At 43.6% G+C, this 24,233-nt stretch overlaps 1 protein-coding gene across 2 annotated transcripts in view; it reads left to right on the top strand.

Moving 5' to 3' along the window:
* The window catches only part of GPATCH2 (G-patch domain containing 2), a 104,133-nt gene that overhangs the window by 59,640 nt on the left and 20,260 nt on the right, over positions 1-24,233 (top strand). The window contains exon 6 of one of the 2 annotated variants that reach the window (XM_090263420.1): positions 20,986-21,050. The exons of the other annotated variant lie outside the window; for it this stretch is intronic. Within the exon in view, the coding sequence (XP_090119546.1) occupies positions 20,986-21,050 (65 nt within the window). The remainder of the gene's footprint in view (positions 1-20,985; positions 21,051-24,233) is intronic. 2 annotated transcript variants of the gene reach the window in all.

Genomic DNA, 24,233 nt, shown 5'->3' with positions numbered 1-24,233 from the left:
ACCCATCTATGATCTCTGAACAGCAAGAATCACTGCTAGGATTCCACATCGCTTTGTTTTCTAACCTTACCATAACAATTATTCTTTCTCACAATCGATTTTACAACCTGCAGATTGAAAAACAGGATACACATTGTGTGGAATTCTGCTGTAAAATGGTGGAAAATCTTAAACTAGTAAAGTACTTAATGCTTTACTTCTTACTTGTGGATCAAGTAGAAAGAGTAGCATCTTTTTCAATGTAAGGATAACTCTCCTATTGATGAGTATCTTTTAGAGGGCGGATGTCAGTTTGTAAATGTAGTGAGGCAGAAGAAGACGTGGCTTCTTTATTTCCTACATTTGCTGCTTCTCACGCGCGTCCTCACGGGGGAAGGAGCGCATGGGACGCAGAGCAAATCTTTGCCAGTTACCACACGTCAACATCACGTGTTTCTCTGGGCAACGACGTAGCCTGCCTCTGACAAATGCTCGGTCTCCACGTTTGCCTCCCTGCGCCCCCGTCTGCGTCTCTACCAGATGACAGCGGGGAGCTCTAGTGCCCTGCGGATGAGGGGGTGGCATTCGGTCCATGCACCTGCCTACTGGCTGTGCTAGTTTTTGGTCTTCACCGATCTCTGGCCAGCTGGTCTGATCTAACCCTTGACGCAACGTTCAGTTATGTGAGTCTGGTCCGTTAGGCCATGGAAGGTATTTTGCTGACGCCCATTTTTTAAAAAAAATTTGTTTGTTTATTTTTAGAGAGAGGGGAAAGGAGAGAGAGAGGGAGAGAAACAACACTGTGTGGTTGCCTCTCACTCACATCCCCAACTGGGGTCATGTGCCCTGACTGGGAATCGAACCAGCGACACTTGGCTCCCAGGCCAATGCTCAATCCACTGAGCCACCCCAGCCAGGGCTTGACACCCACTGTCATTTTCCTCTGTCTCCAAGTCCCTGTGCTCCTTTGGTTCCCAAGACTGTGCTCTCCCGCCGGTCCCCCATTAGGTTACAGAGACCCCTGGGTCAGCTGCCGAGCACATGCAGGCCACAGCGGACCAGTGGCAGCCTCTCAGGCCTTCTGCATAGCCCCCTCCTTCCATAAACACAGCACCTTTACTCCTGTGCCAGCCAGGTGGGGCGGTGTGCCTGTGCAGACGTGGGGACCCTCCCAGACACTGGCCTCCTCGCCAGCCGTGCCTCAGTTTCCACACCCTTCTCTGAGCGGCACCTCGCTCTGCCCCAGAGGAATGGGAGCAACGAAGGACATAGGTGTCTGACCTTCATCTTCTGTTCCAGCCCTGGTTTTCCTTCCCACGCTCCCCAGGAGGGAGAAGGGGCAGGAAGCCTGGAGGCCTGGCCAGGCAGACGGAAGGGGCTGCCTCTCCACCCTGTATGTACACTCACCTGCTTCCCCCCAGGGTCCTGACAGAGGAGCCCCAAAGCCTGAGGGAGGAGGGACTTGCTGAGTACCATGACTACCTTCACTGTCATGTTGCCCCCTAACCTCTTTGACTACCAAAAAAGTCACATGCACCAGGCTCTTTAGTACGTTAATCTTATTAGGAACGAGAACTAGTGAGTATCCTTGCTGTTTTTAAGTTTCCTCCTTCATCTGACAGACTCTGGATAAGCTAAGCTCCAAGAAGGAACAGCTTTCTAGATTGTTTTCTACATCTGTGACATCTTATTTGGTGGTGGTGGTGCTTTAACTTCTGCAGAATTATGAGAAATTGGAGGGGGGGCTCCAAAACACGCATCAGAATTTTCAGTTACCTGACATTCCTTTAAAGAGTTGAACATCACTTTTAAAACCATCCTGCATGTCCAGGGAGGTAAAGGGACTTTTATAAACTAATTCCCCGGCAGGAGCTATGTGAGGAGCTGCGTGTCTCAGGCTAATAATAAGGGCTTCCTTGGGTCAGCGTGTCATATCTGAGTGTCTGGTGGGATGGAGGATTGTTCTATATGGCAGCCAGCTGACCCTCTGAGCGGTTCTGAGCAGGCAAGGTAATGGGCCTGAGTTCTGAAAGGAGGGCTGAAATATGCTGGAAACTGTCCCATGTGAGGATAATCACTTTTAAAATCAATCTAGTCACCTTTTGACATCATTAGGCATATATGATAACTTTTAATGGGACATGTTTTAAGTGCATAGATTGGGCAGTGTATAAAGTGAATCCTATCATTTGATGCTTAAATAAATAAATACAAATTCTGTTACACATGAGGTTTGGGGCAAAATGGAAACCTATGTTCAGGTAGAAGTAATTTTTTCTCTTCTCTATTATGATAACTGAGGTAACATTACCTAATATTACTAAGATGTCAACTTGTTACCTACTATTTAAAGCTCTGAATATAAAATTACTTCTACCCAAACACAAGTGCAGTAATATAAAAATCTTTAAATTGCTTTGCTATATTATGCTTCCAGGATAGTATCTTCACAAACTATTACTCATTAATGCCTTTTTAAAAGTCACATATTCTTTAAAAGATTTTTAACTTAGTCTTTCTTTGTATTTCCCTGCAAAGTCAGTTTACCAAACCTAAATATACACTTAATTTTGAGAAAGTTTGCGTATGTGTGTGTACTGGACCTCAAGACACTGTTTAGCTTTAAATGTAGATGTGAATTGCTTGATATGAATAGACCAAAACAGTCCACGTTGGCACTATCATGGCATGTAAATTAGAAATTTAGAAGACATACGGATTTTGAGCATAATGAAGTACGGTGCAGCGGGATAGAATGATGAGGTTTTTGTTACACCACCATAGATGCACTGTGCTTATTACTTTGGCATCTACTCTTGGGAAAGGCAGGGCTTTCTGCACCGTGGACTTTACACAAACACGCGGCCATGCGCTTCTGTTCCGGAAGCCCACGGTACTGCCGGCGTCACGGATGATGCTTCGGGAAGCCTGTGGTCAGCCAGCAGGGGCCACTCACAGCTCGCTGCGAACACCAGGCAGCAGCCGGCGACGCTTTCTTTAGTCACCGTTGGCCATCATTCCGAGCTGGTTGATTTTTAATTTCTCACTCAAAAAAAAGAAACTATCTCATGCGGCATTCCACAAAGGCGTTACTGTATTTGTTTCCTAATTGTGTAGATTATTCTTTTCTATAAAAGTATTTCATTATTACTAGTGTATACCAGAAGGGAGAATTTATGCACTTATTAGAACTATTATTCTAACAGGCCAACGATTCTAAATTCTTAATGCTGACATATTTTAATTAGGAAAAAGACAGTTTAAAGTGAAGATTTAAAATAATTACATTGTTTAGTTTTAGATTCAAAACACAATTGCTGATGTGAGATGTGTGTGTATTTCTAACCCTTCATCAGTTCAGTCTTATTTGCATGCTGACAGTCCTTTTAGAGAAACACAGGTACTACTATTACGTGAAAATATATTAAGATCACTTAGTGATTTACCTGAAGACTGTCTTCGTTCACTACTTTGGGGGACGCTGGCAGCTGAAGCGGGGTCTCTCCCCTTGACCCCATCATTCCTGCGAGGAAGGCGAATCTTCCCCTGAAAGGAAAGCCTTGCACTCTCTCTGCTTCATTCCTTCCGGTTCTGTCCGGTTTGGTTTGGTTTGGGTTCTTTATAAAGCCTTTCCGGTTGGAAGGTGTAATGTCACGTTTACAATGAGATCTGCTACCGAAGGAAGAGACGGTCCCCGTCCTGTAATGTCCGCTCCTCTCTCGCCCCGTTTCTCGGTGTTTTACTGCCTTGACAGCGAGGACGCGTCGCAGTGCCATCTGCCACTCTCGTTAGTGTGTCCATGACACGGCCTCCGCCCCGTCTGAGCCACCTCGCCTTCTCTGCTGGAAATCGCCCCCACGGATCACCCTCAAGTCACAGGAAGGACCGTCGTCTCCTTGGATGTCTAAGTCTAGGCTGGAGATTTTCCAAGAGTATAAAACAGTCCCCCTTATCTGCAGGGGACATGTTCTAAGCCTTCCGTGGGTGCCCGGGCCTGCAGACGGTACCAACCCCACTGCGCACACACACCTGTGACCAAGTCCCTGCGCGGTGAGGAGTGACAGCGGTAACTAATAGGAAAACAGGGGCAGGACAGCACTGTCCCGCAGTAAAAGCTCTGTGACTATGCCCCTCTGTCTCAATACCTGCTCCCCTGTCCCATCCTTCCTGTGACGACGTGAGATGCTGTGGTGCCTAGTGATGAGCTGACGGGAGGGGACTGACGCGGTATCGGGACGTCGGCTGCCATACGGGGGACGTGCCCACGAGCACTGAGACCTGCCCCCCGACAGTCTGTCTGACAGAGGGGTGCTTCACGTGCCCTTGGCAGGTAGGCCCAAGGGTTCACCGTGCTACCCATACAGGGACGCAATTTAAAACTTGTGAGTTGTTTATTTCTGGAATTTTCCTGCTGTATCTTTGGACCACAGCGGACCGTGGATAACTAACCCTTGCAGAAAGCGGCCCGGTGTGTGAGGGAGGGGCCGCTGTGTTCCAGGTTCAGGCCGGTCCCCGAGTGCAGAGGACAGCTGCTCCGGTCTGCGTCTCTCCTGCGTGGTCCCCTGAGGGGCAAAAGTAGGCAGCTGGGACAGGCCGGCATAGGTTCACACGTGGCTCCAGTTTGTCTTTGTTACCTGGGGCACCTGCCCACAGCCCAGCGTGTCTTCGTTTCTTCTTGATGTGTTTGAGGACAGAGTCCGTTCATTCTAGCCCCCTTTCTGTGAAAACCCCTTGCAGGCAGGGAAGAGCTATAAAAAGCAGGAGTATCATTCCCATTAATGACAATAATCTTTCCACTAATTATATTAATTCTTGAGGGTCATGGATGGTCAGGATCACACTTTCTATTGTTGGTTCATTTATGCTTCCATCCTCCCAGGGAGGGTTAAAAATTGCTTAATAAAAATATAGGTCATCTGGAACCCTCAACCTTGACACATGGGGGGAAACATCCTCAGGTTCCCCCACTGGGTTACAGCCACTACATTATATAATTGAGATAACATGAAGGCCATGAATACACGATGCTGGGTGGATCCTAGTCAGAGGATTTTCCCCCTCAGAGTCTCACCAGTGGTAGCTCTGCTGGTAAGAGCAGGACCGTGGTCCGTATGGGTATGTTAAAAATAGGAAAGATGAAGAAAACTGTATACCCTTCTGTGATGTTATGAAGTTTCATAAAATTTCCAACGCTGAGGCATTTTCTTAGTTGGAAAACCAACTTGTAGTGTATCCATTTAGTGACTGAGTGGTCAGGTTTTGAAAGCTCGGGACATTCACTTGTCTTCAGAAATGGATCGTGTTCCTTCCTGAAGATTCCTCGAGCAGGGCACTGTCTGAAGCTAAGACCGCTGGTAGATAAGGGCCGCAGTGAGCTTTCCCTGGCGTCCAGCATCTCAGCAGGCACACCTCAGCCTTCTGCACACGCCTGCTATTTTTTAGTTTCTTGAAGCTAGTGAGGTTTCTCCCTAGTGCGTGTACAAATGCACATTTTACTTTCATACAAATCTAGACAAATAAAGCTAAAATAGGAATTGTTTACTCATATCTTTATTCTTTTTTTAAAAAGTACCTTGGCATTAGAGAGGTTCCTTAATTTAACTTAAAACTATCATGACAGCAAAAAGATCAGATAATGGTAAGGATGTAACTACACTTCCCTGTATTACCAGGCACCACTTAAAATATGGTTACTTTAAACATAATTTTATACACACAGGAGGTCACTTGTAAGCATTTGTTGGGTTGTATCAAGTGGGGCCTTTTGGGTTTAGAACAAGGAGCCATTGCTGCCTGAGGAGCGAGAGAGAGAATTGCACGGAAAAGGCAGGATCAGATTAGACAGTGCTTGGAATGAGTTTCTCATTAGTTTTAATTTTACTTCCAGAGTAGAGCTGGGGACGGCTCTGGGATGAGGACATTGACATGTGAGAAGCAGCGATTTAGAAAGTCGAATGTGGCAAGTTGGTTATGATGGATTGGAGCGGGGAGAGATAAATTGCACCCAGCTCCCTTCTCAGAGATGATTTTTGTCCCCTATTCTTCTTAAATCAGGTAACTGCTTTGTTTCCCTTTAATCTTATAAATGATATCCCTTTACGCTCCCTGAATTGTCATTTTCTTCGCACTGGCCTTCAAAGTAATTCTAAAGTAATTTTTATTTTTGTATGTTGCTTTAGCAGTAATTCTAATGTTATTTTCTTGAACGTTTCCCATCCCCATAGAGATTGTGCCTTTTGTGCATTGTGACCATTTTGTAATATTATGTGTGAGACCAGATGACACATGAAATATTTTATTCATTCTCCCAACTATCTTGTAACAGAACTTTTTCACCAATTTATAAAACTCAGGTCCCCTCCTTGGAAATACTTTGGGAGATCCTCTCGTTTTCTGTAGGGGGTCACAAGGTAACTCTCATTCATTCATGTTAACAGCTAATCGTTAAAATCAATTACTGCAAACTATTTACAGTATTATTTTCTCAGACTCATTTTTTAATGAAGATAAATGTACGGAGGAGCACCTGCAAGCTTTCCTCCACCTCTTTGCTCTCCTCCCCTTACTTCCTACCCCCAGGGTTCAAGGTCCTATTTTTAAGCCTGTTTTTGTCGAGTTGTTTTCCTCAATGTCTGTCACGTGGATTTGACTGGCACACTTGCTGAATGTACCAGGGGGCCTTCATTGCAGAGCCCACTAAACTTTAAAGGCTTGTTTCTCTCTTCAAAGAAATTGAGTCACATTAATAATGGTCCTTAAGAAGCAGGAGACTTCGGGCTCTTGACAAACGGGCAGGGAGTCTCAGGCCAGGCCTGCCTCCAGCCTGCAGGCCTGGCAGGTTTGAAGGGCCAGGCCTCAGAAAATTGAAAGGCTTCCTTTTGAGCGGCAGACTGCCACCTGAAGGGTTTGTCAGTGTGGACCCTGAAGCAGAATGGAGTGTAACTGGGAACGGGAGCCAAGCTGAAAGAAAAGGGCTGTCCTTGAGGGAGAGGAGGACGGACGGGGCTTCCTGCACCTCGTTACGTCTACACAGGAATCCTCAGCGCTGAGAATATGGGCAGGGAGGGTGCCCTCCACACTGAACAACCTGCTCGCCAACCCCGTGTTTCAGATAACGTCACCTGACTCTGGGTGGGCTGCAGCGGGCTCCTTAACAATAAAGTGAAAATGAAATATTACGCGGGCCACTGTTCTGTGTCTCTACTGAGGAAAACCCTGAAATTGGTATTAAGAAATTAGTGACAGAATAAGAAATTGCTTTTAATGGACTTAACGAAATTGGAAGAATAGGTATTTTGTCACTGATGTCACTCAGCTAAACTTCCCCTATATTGGTACTTGTGGACCTTATGAATTTTGATGGTACTTGAACCACTGTTACTAAATTTTTATTCCTCACTACTACATTCCCATTTTCTCAGGCTGTTAACTTGATTGTAAATAACAGTAGCCAAAACTAAGACCCAAGTGGTCTTTTAACATTAGAGTTTCTTTCACCACCTAAAAAGGCCAGAAGTTGACCTCAATGTTATGTTATCCAGGGCCCACCCATTCCGCTTTCCCTTTGAGTGTATTTTCTCTCATTTAATAATTTGTGTAGTAAGTATAGGTAACGAAAAGAAATATTCCTACTTTATTTAGCACTGCAGTCACTATTAATGCAGTAACATTTAACAAGTGAGTCATGAATTCAGGGCATACAGTGTGATGTCTATGATCACATCAATACATACTGGCTAATTACGGAAGTGACTGTCTCCAGTGTTCTAACGGGTAACAGGGATTGGATTGTGGAGACAGGTTTCTGGTGAAGAACAGAACACCAGCTCCCTGTTTAATCCTGTGGAATAAAAGCTACAGTTTCTAACAAATAAACTTTACCGTGTGAACATTTTATTGTATAGTCAAAGAGATATGAATTTTTTAAATTTGTGATTTCCTTCTAAAAGCATTCTGGAATAACTGGAAAGCATACTCCGGGGGGAATTAATAATTACCATACTTGATTATTTACTAGAAATTAACACTGCGATCTGATGTTTCAAATTGCTTCACTGCATTTTTATGAAGATTATCTGACCCTGCATCGTACATTTTTAGAAAGAATTCTGCATAAATGTTTGCTGAAACTCTCTAATACTATGAAATGCTTACTCATAGGCATTCACACTAAGGACATGTGTTCGAATTTAAAATACACTGGACCTCCAGGGTAGTGCTGTACCCTACAAGCCGAACCCTGCACTAAGAGCATATGGTCAGATCTTCCGTGAGGGTGTCTATGGTCACTGAAGAGGCAAAAGGTTCCCACGTAGGAACATTTTATTCCTGAGGCAGACCTGTAACATTGACCCTGACACCTTCACGCTTAATTTCACTTAAAAAAAAAAAATCTAAATTATACCTGCTTGCACATCTCCAAAAGTAAAACAAAAATTGGCTTGAAATAACAGGAAGGGATATTTGTTTCTACATATTCTTTTTTAAGACGGCCCTGTGCTAGGTGGATGCTGTAACGTCATTTAAACATCTCCATTTGTACCTGCAAATCTTTTGTGAGTTATCTGCAGCAGTTGCATCGAGCTTCTGGCTTATATATGTCTCTGATTTCTGAGAAATACCTACCGTGATTATTTCTGACTAGATTGAAGGCTTACATTTGTATTGTGGTATAAATTAGTTCTAAATCCTGTTTTACTGTATTCGGCTGCATTGTTTCCATCAGGCAATTTATCACATGGGTGTATGTGAAATTTCTTCATTTATTAAATCTCAGATTATGTATTTCAAGCCAGAGCAAGACTTTAAACATTTTTCCCATAAGTGTAGCTTCAGGTAAACAAGCAATTTTAGCCCCGAAAATAGCTTCTGCTTCTGTCAACACGCTGTTTATTCTTTCTCTGAGATAAAAAGTTCAGTTTTCTGATATTTGTACCAAGATAAAGTCAGTAAACAAGATTAATATAGTGTGGAAAAGGCTGTCAGCAGCCCTGGCAAAGGAAATAAGTTGCCTGAACAGAGAACACACTGTAAACCGAATAAAAGTGTCAGGCCCGCCATGAGATAATGTGATCATGAACCTCTAACAAAGCGTGACACGGGCGCAGCCTGCGCTTCTCTGGGCCCCGGTGGAGAAAATGGATTAGCGTGGCCCAGGGATGCCCACTGGCAAAGCCTGGAAACCGCATTTGGAGGTGGATGCCGGCCTGGAGCTGAGCCACACGCTGACCTGCGGCTCCGTCATCTGGGCACGGGGGCGGGCGTGCACTTCCCGGAATTCCCGGCCCGGCGCGGGCATCCTTGTTACCCAAGCGGTACGAGAGGGAGCACCTTGGTGAAAATGTTCGTTTCCGGCCCCCGGGATCCCTTCTGCCTCATCATGCCTTCTTAGAGCCCTGTATTCTGAGTGGCGCTTCTGCCATTATAGAGGGTTTCCTTTTTACTGCGACGGTCTAGCAAGACCTTCTGGTGTGATGGCTGCTGTGGATTCGGCTTTGCACGGGCTCCCTGCGTCCTCTCTGAGAGCCTCTCCTAAGGCAGGAGGGGCATGAATTCTTTTTTAGTGGGAGCATGTTTCATTATGAAAATATGTATGAAAGTTTAATTCGTTATCAGATTTGCGATTTTACTTAGAAATATAGAGATAAAATGTTGTTCTTTTAGGGGACATTACATCTGCTGGATGTGAATACACAGATAATTCCTGACCTGATGGGAAAACTACAGAAAGGCCCGGTGTACTCACCTCCTTATGTGTCAGTGTGCATTTACATGTGGGCGTTATATGGCACAGTGATTATGCTGCGGAATTAATTGGAGACACGTTGGTTCTGGACTACCCTTTGCTCCGTGACCTTGTGCTTCGTGTCTGAGATTTCAGGTTGTAGTCTCCGTTTCAGAGCGGGTGTCCTCAAGCGACAATGTCTCTTATTCACGGGCCTTCTAGAAACTCATCGCTGGCTTATTTTTTTGTCTTAATTCTCCCTTCAGGGGACCACCCCTGGCCCAGTCAGTAATAAGAGGATGGTTCACTTTTCTCCAGACTGTCAGCACCACGAGTGAGCACGCACTGAGTCTGCATAGCTTGTCGGGGTGATTCCGCGTCTTTCTTTTGGGAAAGTGGTGATAGCTGCTGCCAGGAAAGGTGGCCTAACACGTGTCCGTCTTAAGAAACAGTACATGTTACATACCAATGACCGTGGCACAAGAACCATTTTAGTGAGTCCCATGGCAAACATTTAAATAAAGGTTTTTAAATCCAGTCATTCCTTTATTTGTGATAGAATCTGAAATTCATATACTACCTTTAAACATTTAAATTTTATCATATTAAGTCGCATCTGGCTCTTCTCCATTCATTCTCACGTCCTTCCTCTCCCAACTCTTCCTAAATCACTGAAGTGCAGAGTGAGTGACTTTCTCCTGGCTTCCCCGGTCTCTGCTCCCGCCCAGGGACTGTAGCGTATTTCTATTTAGCAACAAAAGGAAGAAGCTGATTTACTACATCACTCTAAAAATTAAGTCATTAAGCTTTGGCTTTGTATTCTTGGGTAAATTTCTAAGTGCTGGTTCTATTTCTAAATATATCTTTGTTTGGAAAAGCTTTCATACATTATATGTTTTGGCTCAATACCACATGTCTCCTGCGAAGTTGGTTGAACTTGAAAAGGCCATAAAGTGTGGAAAGACTTGAATTAATTACTGAATGAATTTTTTCTGGCAGGCAATCATATTAGGATCCATTAGATCCTATTTTTAAAATTCATTCCTTAACAAATACAAAACAAAAATTATAGTTCAGATATAGTGTTTTATATAAATTGATAGAAATATCATTTATATAATATAAAATGCTATTTATAAAGATATGGTTTTACATAGATATTCATTTTAATGAATATCTATATAAAATTTATTTAAATAAATAGCTTATTCCCTTCACTTTTACTATTCTATAAGATCTCCCCTCTATTGTTCCTTGAACAGAAGGGGAAGAAAGGCAGAGTAGAGCATTTATTATCTCAGAATGGCAACCGAAAGACTTGTGTACAGCGGTCCCTCTCTATATCGCGGTTCACTTATCGCGGCCTCACTGTATCGCGGGGTTTTAAAAATATTATATTTAATTATTTATCACGGAGTTTTCGCTATATTGCGGGATTTTGCGGTCCTGTACAGTAAATACTAAAATAAATGTAAGGGTCCTACTTGGCGGATTTTCACCTATCGCGGGGGGTCTAGAACATAATACCCACGGTAAGGGAGGGATCGCTGTACTTTCTTCTTCACTGTCTATTCTGATACAAAACAGAAACTATAGCGAGCAGACTGAGAGCTGTTTTTAAACCACACACCGCACGTGGTCGTGAGGTCAGAGTGCTGGGGGTAGACCGCTGAGCGCAGTCACTGAGTGACTGAGACAGGGATTAAATCAGGACGCAAGACGATGTCAACTGGGTATCCCTTCTCAAATTAGCTGGTGCCACCCTTGCTGTAGTCTCCCGACATCCCTTCCACACCAGCCTCCCCATCAAATAAGAGTCTCTGGCGTGGGGGCGGGGCTCAGCTGTCGCTGTTTTTAGAGTTGCCTAGGTTACCGCATGGGGGGGGTGTTTACTGTTCCCTCAACACCTGGGGCTGAACAGGCTCATTTGATGACCTCACATCCTGCATTCCACTCGTTCCACTTCTTCAGGACCGCAGGCTGACCCACCTTTCCCACGCCCTGCTCCGTGACTTTAATGAAAGCTCTGTTACCTTTTATGTTAAGTCTAGCGAGTCCTTCTGTTTCTGTTCTGTCTTATTTTGGTAGGTGGCACTTAACACTCCTCAAGGTCAGTTCTGATCCTTTGATTTTCCTACCTAAAACCCAGTACTGCCTCTTGCCAGTGGAGAACCCTCCTTAGTCTATCAGTCAACACCCTCCACGGCCGGGCCCCAGTTACTCTTCACCTCTGCCCTCTCTCTCCCTCCTGGCGCCTCTGCTCCCCGAATACAACCTCCGCGTCACAGCCCACTGTGCGCGTGCATTCCCTCCTACCCATGTCTATCAAAGTCCCACGTCTAATTCAAGACCGATCAGAAACCATCTGTTTATCAGGAAGTGCGAGGTGCAAGTAACGGAATAACTTGGAAGGAGTTCAACCATCCAGTGGCCGCCCTAAGCAAGTTCATTCACCAGTTTGTTTGAACAAGATGCTGAGCATTCAAGTCAATGAAAATACAAACTATGACTAGGACTGATGCTGAAGGTCATACTCCTCACGGGATCCATGCACTAATCTGGGGGGAAAGTTACTAACAATGCCATTCTAATAAAATTTTATTTTTTCTGTTTCATATTATCAAAATATGTTACTTCTGCTGGTGTAGTTAATTGAATACTAATGATAACTGTGTCAGATTTGAAATAACCAATTGTTATCAACTCAGAGTTGTTATCAGCATCGATCGGTCAACTTTTCCAGACAATTCTTTAGCTCTGGTTTTACAATCATAGAAATGTAAGGAAATCGTGTGTGTGTGTGTGTGTGTGTGTGCAGATAGACATGTTCGCGCACACCTGTCTGTTTCAGAGTGGCGTGATAACGTTGCTACGGAAAGGCTTTGAGCGTGAGCGTTTGTGTTACAGTCGGACAAACGGAGACACAGTTAGAAATGCAAGGGGCTCAAGGCGGAAAAGGGAACATGCAAAAATTTAAACTTTTAAACAAGTTCCTCCCTTCTTTTTGATATCTAATCGCAGAGATATTTGGATTTATATATATTTAAAAAGGTGGTGTATGGCTTTAAAATCAATATATATACATGATAGAAAACCAATGCTTTGCAAATATTTAAATTTCTGGTGAAAAATTTTAGATGTCTACATGAGAGGCTGTGAGGAGGATGTTTTCATCACTGTTTCGGAGTCACGAAAATGTACTTGTGGAAACCCTGTAAATTAGTGGTTTGAACAAACAGCAACTTTGTCTACTGACCCGAGAAGTCAGGCAGTGGTGGTGCCAGCGGGCAGTCACAGCATCCGCCACCGCCTCCTTTTAAGGAATCTTGAGTATTTTGCCCCAAATTTGCACCAGCAGTTCTCTACATTCTATATTCATCTCCCTTAGAAGCTTGGTCTTGCTTTTCTTTAAGTTTCTTATTACAAATAGCACACGCCAAAACAGAGACATCAGTATCTAAATCTGAGAAAATGTAATGTTAGGTTGACTTTCTGAAAATACATAGACTAAAATGTGGAAAATTAAATTGATATATGACTACCTATTATTAAAAAGTACTTAATCCTTTGAGTGCCAGCGTTGCTGTGAGCGGCTCTTTTTTCGATGGCTATAAATGTAAATAACAATGGAAAAATTCATATTTTATGTTTTATCTCTCTTTTTCTGTACCTCAGGTTATATATCGATATAATTTTTTTCTCGTGTTGATCCAAATTTCGAATTACACGTGGCACTCAAATGGTTAAAACACCAAATGGGGTTACTTTTCATTCACTCCACTTTCCTTTATGTACTGACCCGAAATGGTTCCAGAATTTTTTGATAGTTTTTTCCAGTCACTTCTGAAATACTTATTTTTAAATTGAGTAAGCATGATTCATTAATTGATTTAAAATTGATATGTCTATTGTGCTTGTGTTTCATCTTAAGGTACAGGATATTTACCTGAGGGGGCGTATGTACATTAAAATTTGTTTTAAATGCACATGGGTACCTACTTATAATCCCTATGATGAGCTCCTTTATAAAGCAAATATTCACCCTTTATTTTATCTTTTGTGCAAATATTGAGTTTGCTTAAAGCATGGTTTGCCTGGATTAAAGGTTATGTTCATTGGGAATACTTTCACACTTTGAAATTCAGCATCTATGGCTTTATAGTAAAAGTGGCTTTAACTTTATGTTGAAATAAGTAAGATATACTGGATCACTTCCGCCTCTGACTTACTGTGATCCCCTGGGTGAGTCATTCAGCTTACATATGTCTTCATTTTTAGTTACGGAAGAAGGATAATAACAGTCCCTTCTTATAGAAGACATTTTCACAAAAGACTGACGTGAAATACAGAATGATTCTTACACTACATTTCAGGATAAGGATGAGGATGCTTTATCTGGATAGTACCTTTTATTTTTCAGAGCATTTTCCTAAGCACCACTCTTGTCAACGTGTTTACGGCTTCTCTGAAGTGGTCGGAGCAATGTGACACCCCCATTTTACAGATAATCTGATTGTCTAAAGTCATGCACTGTAGTCATCCGAAAGCCAATTAAGGGACCAATGCCTTAGGCATCTGTTGCCTCTTTGGTAGCATCCTGCCCCGTTGGGGAATCCTGTAAGTATTCCCTACGAGCATCGGTGTCTCTGGTGACATTTAGGGGTACAAAGTCGTTGAATGACAGTTCACCATATTACTACGTTCACTGTGTACAACAGGGATTTAAACAACAATTAGGCGCCAGATTCTCAGTCTTAGTTTAAGCGTCCCATTACTACAAGGGCCGTGGGATTAATTTTATGTTGTGTATGTCAGGCTTTGTCCCTAGACACACCCAAGCTGCATCTGTATCACAGGGGGAACTGAACTTAGCAACCAGAAGGCTGTTGCCCGGTTTAAATGAGATCATCTATGTGTGCGGGAGGTGGTGTGGGTTCAAGGTGTACTCAGCTGGTGCTCCCGGATTCACATCAAGGGCCCTGTGGAACCCAGCCCGTGGATACAATATTCCTGCATTTTTCATGTTTTTTAAGACTCCCAACAATCAAAAGATCATAATTTGTTGTAATGATGCCATAATTAAGTTGTACTAAATGATAGCATTTGTAGATTTTATAACCAGCATTGATTCATAAAATGAATACAGTCCCAGCAGTTTATGTTAACATAATTAAATGGAAATTTAATTCTAACTGAGTTTGCTTATTAAATAGAAAATTACTGGGTTGTGAGCACTCTTACATTTCTGTCAAAATTGCTGTGAGTCTAGAATTACATGAAATATCCATTAAAATAAAGCATATTTAAGACTCCGTGGCTGGCGGCAGATTTCAGCCCTGAAAGCACCTGCAGACTGATCATGTGACAGCACGCGCTGCTGGTCGTGAGGGTCACGCTAACGCCTTCTCTTTTCCTCTGCAGCCACTGGGTTAGCCCTGGGGCTAGGACAGAGCATGGCCAGGTAAGGGACCTCCTAGTCCAAAGGGAGCCACTCAGTCACTTCAGGTATTGAGCTGCCTCCTTCTGGGGCAGCGGGGCAGCTTCACGAGAAAAGACAGAAAGCCCAGTTTACTGAAAAATGGAGCTGTGATGCTGACCAAATGAATGATCTTCAGGGAGCGTCCACATTCTCCCCGGTTTCCACGCTGCTCACAAGGGCCACATGAAAAGACTCTGGAACTCACTGTTGTGTTTTTTTGCAAAGTTAAGGCTCCAAATATTACATATGTTTAAACAATTAATTTGTATTAAACATCAGTTCAGCCAGCAAGAGAATATTTTTGTCTTTGAAGTTGAGAAGGTGGCAATAGTTTCTTACAGGTTCATGTTATATTTCTAGATGTGTTTTTTTTATTCTCTTAGCAGCACGGTGATTAGTTGACTTAGCAAGGACTTGACATTTACTTCAGTTAACTTTGCACTTAAAGTTTACATATAAAGTAGTTTACTCTCCTTGTCCCTTGACTTATTCCTCCTCTCTCTGCAGCATGCTAAGGTAATTAAGGGCTTGCATTTATAAAGTGGATATATCTTAGGCTTGGCATCCTTGCTAAGGCTTTTCTTTTCATTATTGATTATAAAAGTAATTTTTTAAGTGGGTCAAAAATATGAACTGTTAGAAATGCATGGGAATGAAAAACCCCAAATCCACGGAGATCATTTCTTCTGGGGCTGGTACATAGCAGGGAGGTAGGTAACGAGGGGCTTGGGCTTGGTAATGGCATTGGAAACATTTCTGCGCCGGCCATGTTGTCTTTCCTAAGCTGGGTGGCATATGCCATAGCCCCTTTCATCTATAAAAGGGAGGTGCCAGGTACTTCATTATAAACGACACTGCATTCCTTAACGTCCATGAGCCTGAGTAGAATTCATTTGTGACTTTTTTTTTTTGGTAAATTTGCCTTTTTTCAGGAGAACAATATGCCTCTTTAAGGCTACTTCTCACATCCTTACAGAGTATGCACCACTGTTTCTAAAGATTTAGAAATAAGCTGAACTGGGTCTATGACGAGTTCATTTTATTATTCCAGAAGTAAGTATCAGACCTCCTGTTTTCCCAGTTGATTCCGGTTCCTCTGTGTACAGCGCTTACTGTGAGACCCTGCTCCTAGTAGTAAGTTGCATCATGATATACTCTGTCCCAAAATACAAATTTTAAAGCTCATTTTCTACCTTGTACAATTTGAGAAACACTTAAATGGTGTTACAGATTCATGTTTTGGATGACAGTTATAACTGGGTGCTTCCAGCCAGCCTTTATTTCTGCAGTTAAAAATGAACTAACAGCTAACAACATAGATCAGAAAATTAACCAATTCCTTTTCTTTTACTTTATAAAATCTTTTTGATCCCTTTTCGAATCGGCCTCGGCTCAAACTTGGGTACCCTGCGTTAGACTGTTAGCTTGCCTCGACAGGTCCCCACCGAACCCACGCAGCTGGTTCCCGCCCGTTGCGGCAGCTGCGGCCCACACCACGCGTGTGCACAAACCCTACAGGGGGCCGGTGCTGCAACGTGGTTCTTAGGGCAAAGTGCGAGGTTAGCCTCCTGCGAGCCTCTGGTCACAACACCGCCGTCAGCTGATCGATCGGTAGCCCTGTGTGATGTCTGTTTCTGTTCAAAGACACCCCATCTGTCCCGTATCACTGGTTCTTCAGCAGTGAACTCCTGACCAGCAGCATTAGACGGCACTTCAGCACTTGGGGCGGGGGCGTTCTAAATAGTGAAATAACCAAGAACACAAAAATGCAAAAAAAAAAAAAAAAAAAAAAATGTAGCACTCCACAGCCTCCAAAGAAGAAACTTGTTTACAATAAAAGGGCTAGAAAAAGACAGGGCATCAGCTTCTCAGACCTCGGCTGGGAACCGCGGCTCTAAGGGTCTCAAATATTTCCCCCCTGCACGTCCCTGCGAATACACAAGTGCCAGCAGTACCGATTTTGGCGTCGCGAATTTTAGCAAAGACACGAATGCACACATCCGAAACCTGCCAGCGAGGGACGACGGTACCTCTGTGCCCGAATGCAAATATGCACACAGAGCACGTCCTCACTTTGGAGGGGCGACGTCTCCTTAGCTCAGCTTAGACCAGTAAAGACGACAGCGCAGTAAACTCCTGATGACACCCAGGCGCACGTGAGGAAGCACAAGACCACGGAGTATAAAAGCCTTCAATATATTGAGTGAGTGCCCGTGAGCACGTAGGAGCGCCTTTTTTTCATGCCACCTCGTAAACATAAAGACGTGATAATAACGTTCGCCCCACTTACTGTGAAAGCCCACTTCTCACTGCTTCCTCCCATCTTACAATTTTTACAAAAAGGGATGTTTGTAAAAACAAACAAACAAACAAAAACAGTGTAGCTTTTCCCCTAAGGTGATGCTAATCTGGGGCGGGAAAGAATAATTACAGTGTGATGATAGAATCTCGGGAGAGACACAGGGAGGGCACCAGCAATGCAGTAAAGGCCACAGGGAAAAAAAAATCAAAGTCCTTCAGAAGTTGATGTCAGGAGGGAGAGGCCGCGATACGAAGCCCTTTTTTTTTCCCTGAGACTTTTCCTCCTTCAACATCTTAAGCTTTGACATTCTGACTCAGTTTACAAGCGTCTTCATGAGTCACAGGTCATAGCTAAGATACTGCTCAGCTCCCCTTTTTAAGACTGAGGACGCTGAGATACGGAGGGAAGAGGCTTGAAATTATTTTGCAGACGTTGGAGGAGCTACCTGAGACGCGGCTGCCGGTACAAACTACCCCTGAGCCTGAACGCCTTCTGAGTATCAGGGAGTAAGGAGAGGTCTGCCGTGGAATAGGAAGCCTCCTCATTGCCTCTTCCTCTTGTGTTAGGGATTTGCCACCTTTAACAATCTTGTAACTTTGTCGTGTGTGACCACAGAAAATCCTGGCCCCCTTTCTATGACAGTAAGAGCCACTGCCCACGAGGAACATTTCTCTTCCTGGTGCAACGCAGCAGCTTTTAAAACCATGTCCCTTTTGTGAATCTCGTGTTGTCCTGGGTTTTGCGTTTGTGAGTTTTAATATAATTCGTATATGAGTTATTTTTTAACATACACCTGCAGGTCGCTAAGAAGGGACTTGTAGCTCCATTTGGCCTAAGTCCAGCAATCTGAAAGCTGGAAGGTAAGAAGCACTTTGCACCGTGCTCAAGAGATTCTGTTTTTAATCAGGGTTGACAAGGTTGAGTGAAAACCCTGAAAGGTGACCTCACTTGTGACATCGACAGGAGTTCAAGGACACAAAACAATTATCAGTAGAAAGAATGAAAAGTCCCTCAAAGCCTAATGTGCTGTACAGGCTTGCTTACTTAGACCGAAGCGCAAGGATTCTCGCCTTTTATTGTGAGTTCATGACCTGCCCCCTGCCCCCCGTTTTTGCTTTTTGGGGCACAGCAGAATCATACTGGGGATCTTTCAAATACTAATATATGTTTTTTGCTTAAGTCTGGTAACACTCTAGATTAGTTTTTTCATCTTTGTCCCTTTAAAGATGTAGGTTTTCATATCAACTTGTTAAATTCATGACCCAAAAACCTGAGTCTATATTTTTCTATCTGAGCTTGATTGTAAATTTGCAAGTTACGCTCAGATTTGTAATTTTATTGTTAAAGTGACAGAGCGTTGTGACAGTGTCCTAACACAGGTGCCTTGTGTTAAGTAACTCCGCCGTCTGCCTCTCTTTATCTGCAAAGCCCATCGAAGCTACAAATTCGAGGAAGAAAAGAAACACGCACACGAATTTAACGGAGGGAGCCCTAATGTCAGAGTCCAGAGAAGGAGCTGTTTCAGTTAGGGTCAGCCTGTCATCCTGGTGGCGGCCTCTCTGAGAACTAGCCAGAACCCCCAGGGGCAGCCTAATATTTACTTTGTCAGTACAGTTACACTTTAAAAAACTAAACTATAGAATCCTTTTTCTACCCCAGAACATTGTGATGGGAGTTTGAGTTCCTGCTTTAATTGCCTTAACACACCCCTCAGGTGTAGTGTTCAAATATCTGTCTTTTATCTTAGAATTAGAAAAGTCAGCGACTTTCACTCATTGAAGGCGGCGCAGACAAGTCATCATGTCACCTCTAGCTCTCTGTGTCACAAATGTTCGTTTGTGTGTGTGTATATATATATTTTTAAAAACACTAGACTGAATGCCAAAGTAATTAATTTTTGAAACTTTTCCGAAACAATTAACTTTTCACGGTACAAAGTGTTTCTAAATGGAAACACTTTCAGATTAATGGACTTAAGATAAATACGGTTGCTATTTTCTGTAAGTGGCAATAATGACACATGGCTTTAGCTCTATATCAGATACTAGTTCTCACTCCTTATTTCGTTATTCATTCCACAAATATGTATTGAGCAATGAAGCAAACAAACAAACAAACAAAGCCCCAGACAGGGCGCTGGGCCTGGACGTGCAGGCAGACAGAATAACCGAAGCGAAGCGGGCAACGGGGAGCGAGGACACCGTCCCCACCCCAAACTGGACTGTCCGGTGCGGCTGGGACATGTGACTTCGGAGTAAGGAGGGGAGGTGGGGGGCAGGAGGCAGTGTCACCAGTGATGAGTTCAGGAACGTGATCAAACAGTGAAGGGCCACTCGTGCCTTGTACAAGACTGTGGCGTTTATCCGATATTAGAAAGACTGGCTGTCGGAGAATGGATTGGGGGGGGCAAGGCTGGAGGCAGGGCGCCTGTGGGAGACTGTCACAGGTGACACAGAATGGTCTGGGACAGGATGGCGGTCGTGGGGCTGGGAAGCAGTAGATATTTAAGAGAAATGTAATATATACTTATTTACTGAAGACATTCCTGGGGGTCTAACTAAGGTCTGTTCCTTCTCAAAAATGACCAAGTGTTCCTAAGAATCGCTTCTGAAAGATGCCCTTAACCAGTTCAAAGCGGTTATTTCATTGAAAGTCCATACTGGTCAGCCAATACCCACGGACAGACAGGCGCATTAACGATCATCACAATGGTGGCATCTGCGCCATTTCCTCAGCATGTCTTGCCTTCTGGTCTTAGTGCCAAGCGTGTTACGTGTCTTTTTTAACATGACAGCCTTACAGGTCGGTGTGATTTTCATCTCCGTTTTGCATATGGACATGGGGCTTGGAGAGGTTAAGTACTTGGCCTAAGGTTACAGACGCAGCTTGCAAATGGTAGATCTGTTACTGAAACCTGGAGACTTGTTTGTCACGGGCACAGCAGGGATTAGAACCCAGATCCCTCCTGCACTGCCAGTTCTAAGACTTCTGTTTTGTGAAGGCTGCTTTCTAAGATGGCGGACAACCTCTGTTTAGCATTCGAAGAGAAGGTTTTAGGTGCACTTCTTTGTGAGGCCACTAAATACAGAGACAATAATACTGTGTCTTGTATGCCAGCAGTACGGGTGACCAAGCCCAGAAAAACCCTCACTGCCTGCCCTGGTAGAGGCCGGTTGCGAGAGGGGCCATGTGACCTTCACCATGAGTATCCCCTCTGCCCCCCAAAAGCCAGGATTAGTGCCGAGCCCAGACCTCCAGCGCTAGGCGGCCCGGGAAGCCCCAGAGCGCCGTGTCTCGCTGCCATTTGCACCAGAGCTTCAGTGGCACCGTCGGCAGGAGTGGTCATCTTTGTCTGATGAGGAATCAGGAGGGAAAAAGCAGTCTTGCCAGTGAACGAATAGCGTCCCTTTGAGTGACAAGAATGCTTGTGTACTTACAAAATAACGTAACGAGCGTGTTTTTGTTTCTACAACCTTCTCTGAATGCTTTGGATGCCACCAGCTCCTGAGGGACGGCCGTGCGGAACGGGGACACAAGAAGAACTGCTCAGCGAGGACAGCCAGCAGGTAAGCCGGTCACGGGCCCCCTGAGCTCGGGTCCCCGCGCCACGCGCTGCGTCTTCCGCAGCAGCGTGAATGTGGCGGCAGGCTGGCGGTGGCCTCTGGCTCTCAAGGGCCGACTCACAGTATGTTGTGCATTGTTTCTAAGGACACATGTTAGGACGGCAGGTCACGCACAGAAAGATGCCATTATGTGTGTATTTGCAAAAGCTGATGAAAAACAAAGAATAAGTTTCCCATGGAAAACTTCTGTCTCCCATAACTAATCAGGGTTTAGAGTAATTGTTTTATTTCATCACTTAAAAAAGTAGAATTCATTTTTCCCAAAATTTAAATGGTACTTAGACATGAGAAAGTGACATATTTATTTACTCATATATATAAGTGAGGATATAGAAAATATGGTCTTTAAAAAAATGCCTCTAGGTTCTTGCTCATTTTCTATTACTGAGTTGACGTTCTTCTTTTTTAAATTTCATTCAAAGAATCTGCCCCAGTAGATTGTTTTAGATGGTATCTTTTCAAAGTTTACATGTGGTGATTCGGAAGACTTAGTTTTTATTTATATGAAAATGGCTATCATAATACGGACCTAAGCTCCTGCCCTGAGATTCCCACTTCCTCAGCTTCTAACAGGACAGCTGATCTTGAAGCCACCACCATGTCCCCTCAGCGCACAGCCTCCACTGCTGCTGTGCAAACCCCTGAATTAATAGCCGCACGTGGGCCCCGTTACAGAAACTCGCACCAGCTGAGAGCCCAGCAGATGCCGCAGAAGCAAACGCAGGTTCTACCTTGCAGACCTCACGTCTAAACTGTACACACAGAAGTTGACCATCAGTGACAGTCCACATAAAACCAATATATGTATCCCTAAAAATGGTAGATCCTAAAATTATAAAATGCCAGCAATTATATAATTATATATACGCAATACATACTCTGTATAAAATGTATGTAGAATATGAATATAGATGAAATGTTTATACAGCAGATCACTATTAGAATTAATGAGGCAGGATTGAATAAAAATATAATTGTTAGAAATGAGAAACGTGATTGTTAAAGGGAGTTAGTGAAGTGGAAACAGGCCAGAATGTAGCATACGAATAATAAAAGGAGTTGGAAAAATGACACGGAAGGGGTCTGAGATAATCAGAGTCCCTGATGGAGAGTCTAGAAGGGCTGCAAACACACGCCATCTGAAGGGATGCTGGCTAAACATTCCCCAGACACCGGTAAGGTGCTGCAGTAAACCAAGGACGGAGCTCTTAGGAGAATCCAGAGAGAAAGCATGAGTGTCTACAGAGGCTCTCCCAGTGCTGCTGTGTCTGTGCGGGAGTGGAGCGGAACCTGACGGGACTTGGCCACAGACCTGCGTGTCCTTACTCCGGCCCCTGCAGACCTAGACCCACATTCTCATTCTCTCTGGGAGTGAGGAGCCGGAGACTGTTTCCTTACCAGAGGAGTTACTTCGTCCGGTGGGGGACGATGGCTGTGGTTCTCTGGGCCTTTCTGAGATTCATTCAGTCCCCGTCACCGAAGGACTTGGGGCTGATGCAGAAGACTGGCCTTTCCCCAGAGCAGTGCCTAGTGGGACAGAGAATAAAACATTTGAGAGCAGCCTTTTCAAGAGAAAAATAATATATTAGTTCACTGATTCTAACAGAAGTAGATGTGTTAGAATAAGCAAGTCGAAAAATTTAAATTAGCACAATGAATATTAACTAAATGAGATACAGAAAGATATTAACAGTTTGGAACAAGAAATAGAACATAATTAAGAACCAAATACTTAGGTGGTTCCTAATTTTTCTCAGTTTTTATCATATTGGTCTAACACATATTTTATCAGATTTATCCCTAGGCATTTCATCATCTTTTTTGGATGTATGAAAACATTGCCGAGAGAAATTAAGAACACCTATGTAACTGAAGATGTGTGCCTTCTTCCTGTGTCAGGAGACTCAACATTCTTATGGTGTCAGTTCTCCAAAAATGTATCTGTACATTTAACACAATGCAAACAAAAATCTTATCAGGATATTTAACAGAAATTGATAAGTTAATTATAAAGTTCGTATGGAAATGCAAAGGACCTGGACTAGCCAAACTTTAGAAGAAGAAAAAGAAAGGTGACCGACTAACACTACCCGATTCCAAGGCTTATTATAAAGCGACAGTAAGGATGGAAGTGTGGCACTGGTGCAAACAGAGAGAAACAGACCCACGGAAGAGAAATACATTCCCACTGTACAGGTCACTGATTGTCGACAAGGTACAAAGGAAGTTCAACAGGGAAAAGAAAACAGTGTTTGCCACAGATGGTACTGGAACTACGGGGCATCCATATGCAAAAAAAATGAACGTGGATCCACACCTCACACCGTACAGCAAACTTCGCTCAAATGGGTCATAGAGCTAAATACAAAACCTAAAAATGTACAACTTCTAGGAAACATGAGATAAAATCTTTGTGACCTTGGGGGCAAAGACTTTTGGATAGAACCCCAAAACACCGTCCATGAAACGACAAACTGATTAATTGGACTTAAATCAAAATTGAAAAATCATGCTCTTCCAAAGACACCGTTAAGAGAATGAAGAGGCAAGCTGCAGACAGGAAGAAAATACTTGCAAATCATAGAAGTGAGTCACGAATCTATAAAGAACTCTGAAAACTCAATAATAAGAAATTAAGCCAATGAACATGTAAGCACTTGGAGACACCCGCCAGGGAAGGTATGTGGGGGGCAAACATGCACCGGAAATGATGTTAAGCACCATCACCCACCAGGAAAATGCAGGGTGAAGCCACAAGAAGGAACCACTTACAATGGCTGGAATGACAAAACCGTGCAAAAGGTGACCCAATGCAGAGGAAATGGAGTCATTATGGGGAAGGTAAAAAGTACACACACACTCTGGAAAATAACGTGAGGGTTTCTTAAAATATTAAATATAGAGCTAACTACCCTAAGGTTCAGATGAATACTTAAAAGACTTGTATGCGTAGATTCTCAGTGGCTTTTATTTGTCATAGCTAAATAAAAGAGAAACAACGCAAATGTTCATCCACGGATAAGGGGATATAGTGGGATACAGCTCGGCAGGAAAAAGGAATGAAGCCCTGATGTACATAACACATTTCTGTAAAATTCTAGGAAATGTCACCTGCCATACAGTGGC

The sequence above is a fragment of the Furipterus horrens genome, unplaced genomic scaffold (assembly GCF_987537825.1).
Source record: "Furipterus horrens unplaced genomic scaffold, mFurHor1.1.pri manual_scaffold_15, whole genome shotgun sequence".
Classification (NCBI taxonomy): domain Eukaryota; kingdom Metazoa; phylum Chordata; class Mammalia; order Chiroptera; family Furipteridae; genus Furipterus; species Furipterus horrens.
Note: the sequence above shows the minus strand (reverse complement) of the source record. Positions and strands in the feature narration are given on the sequence as shown.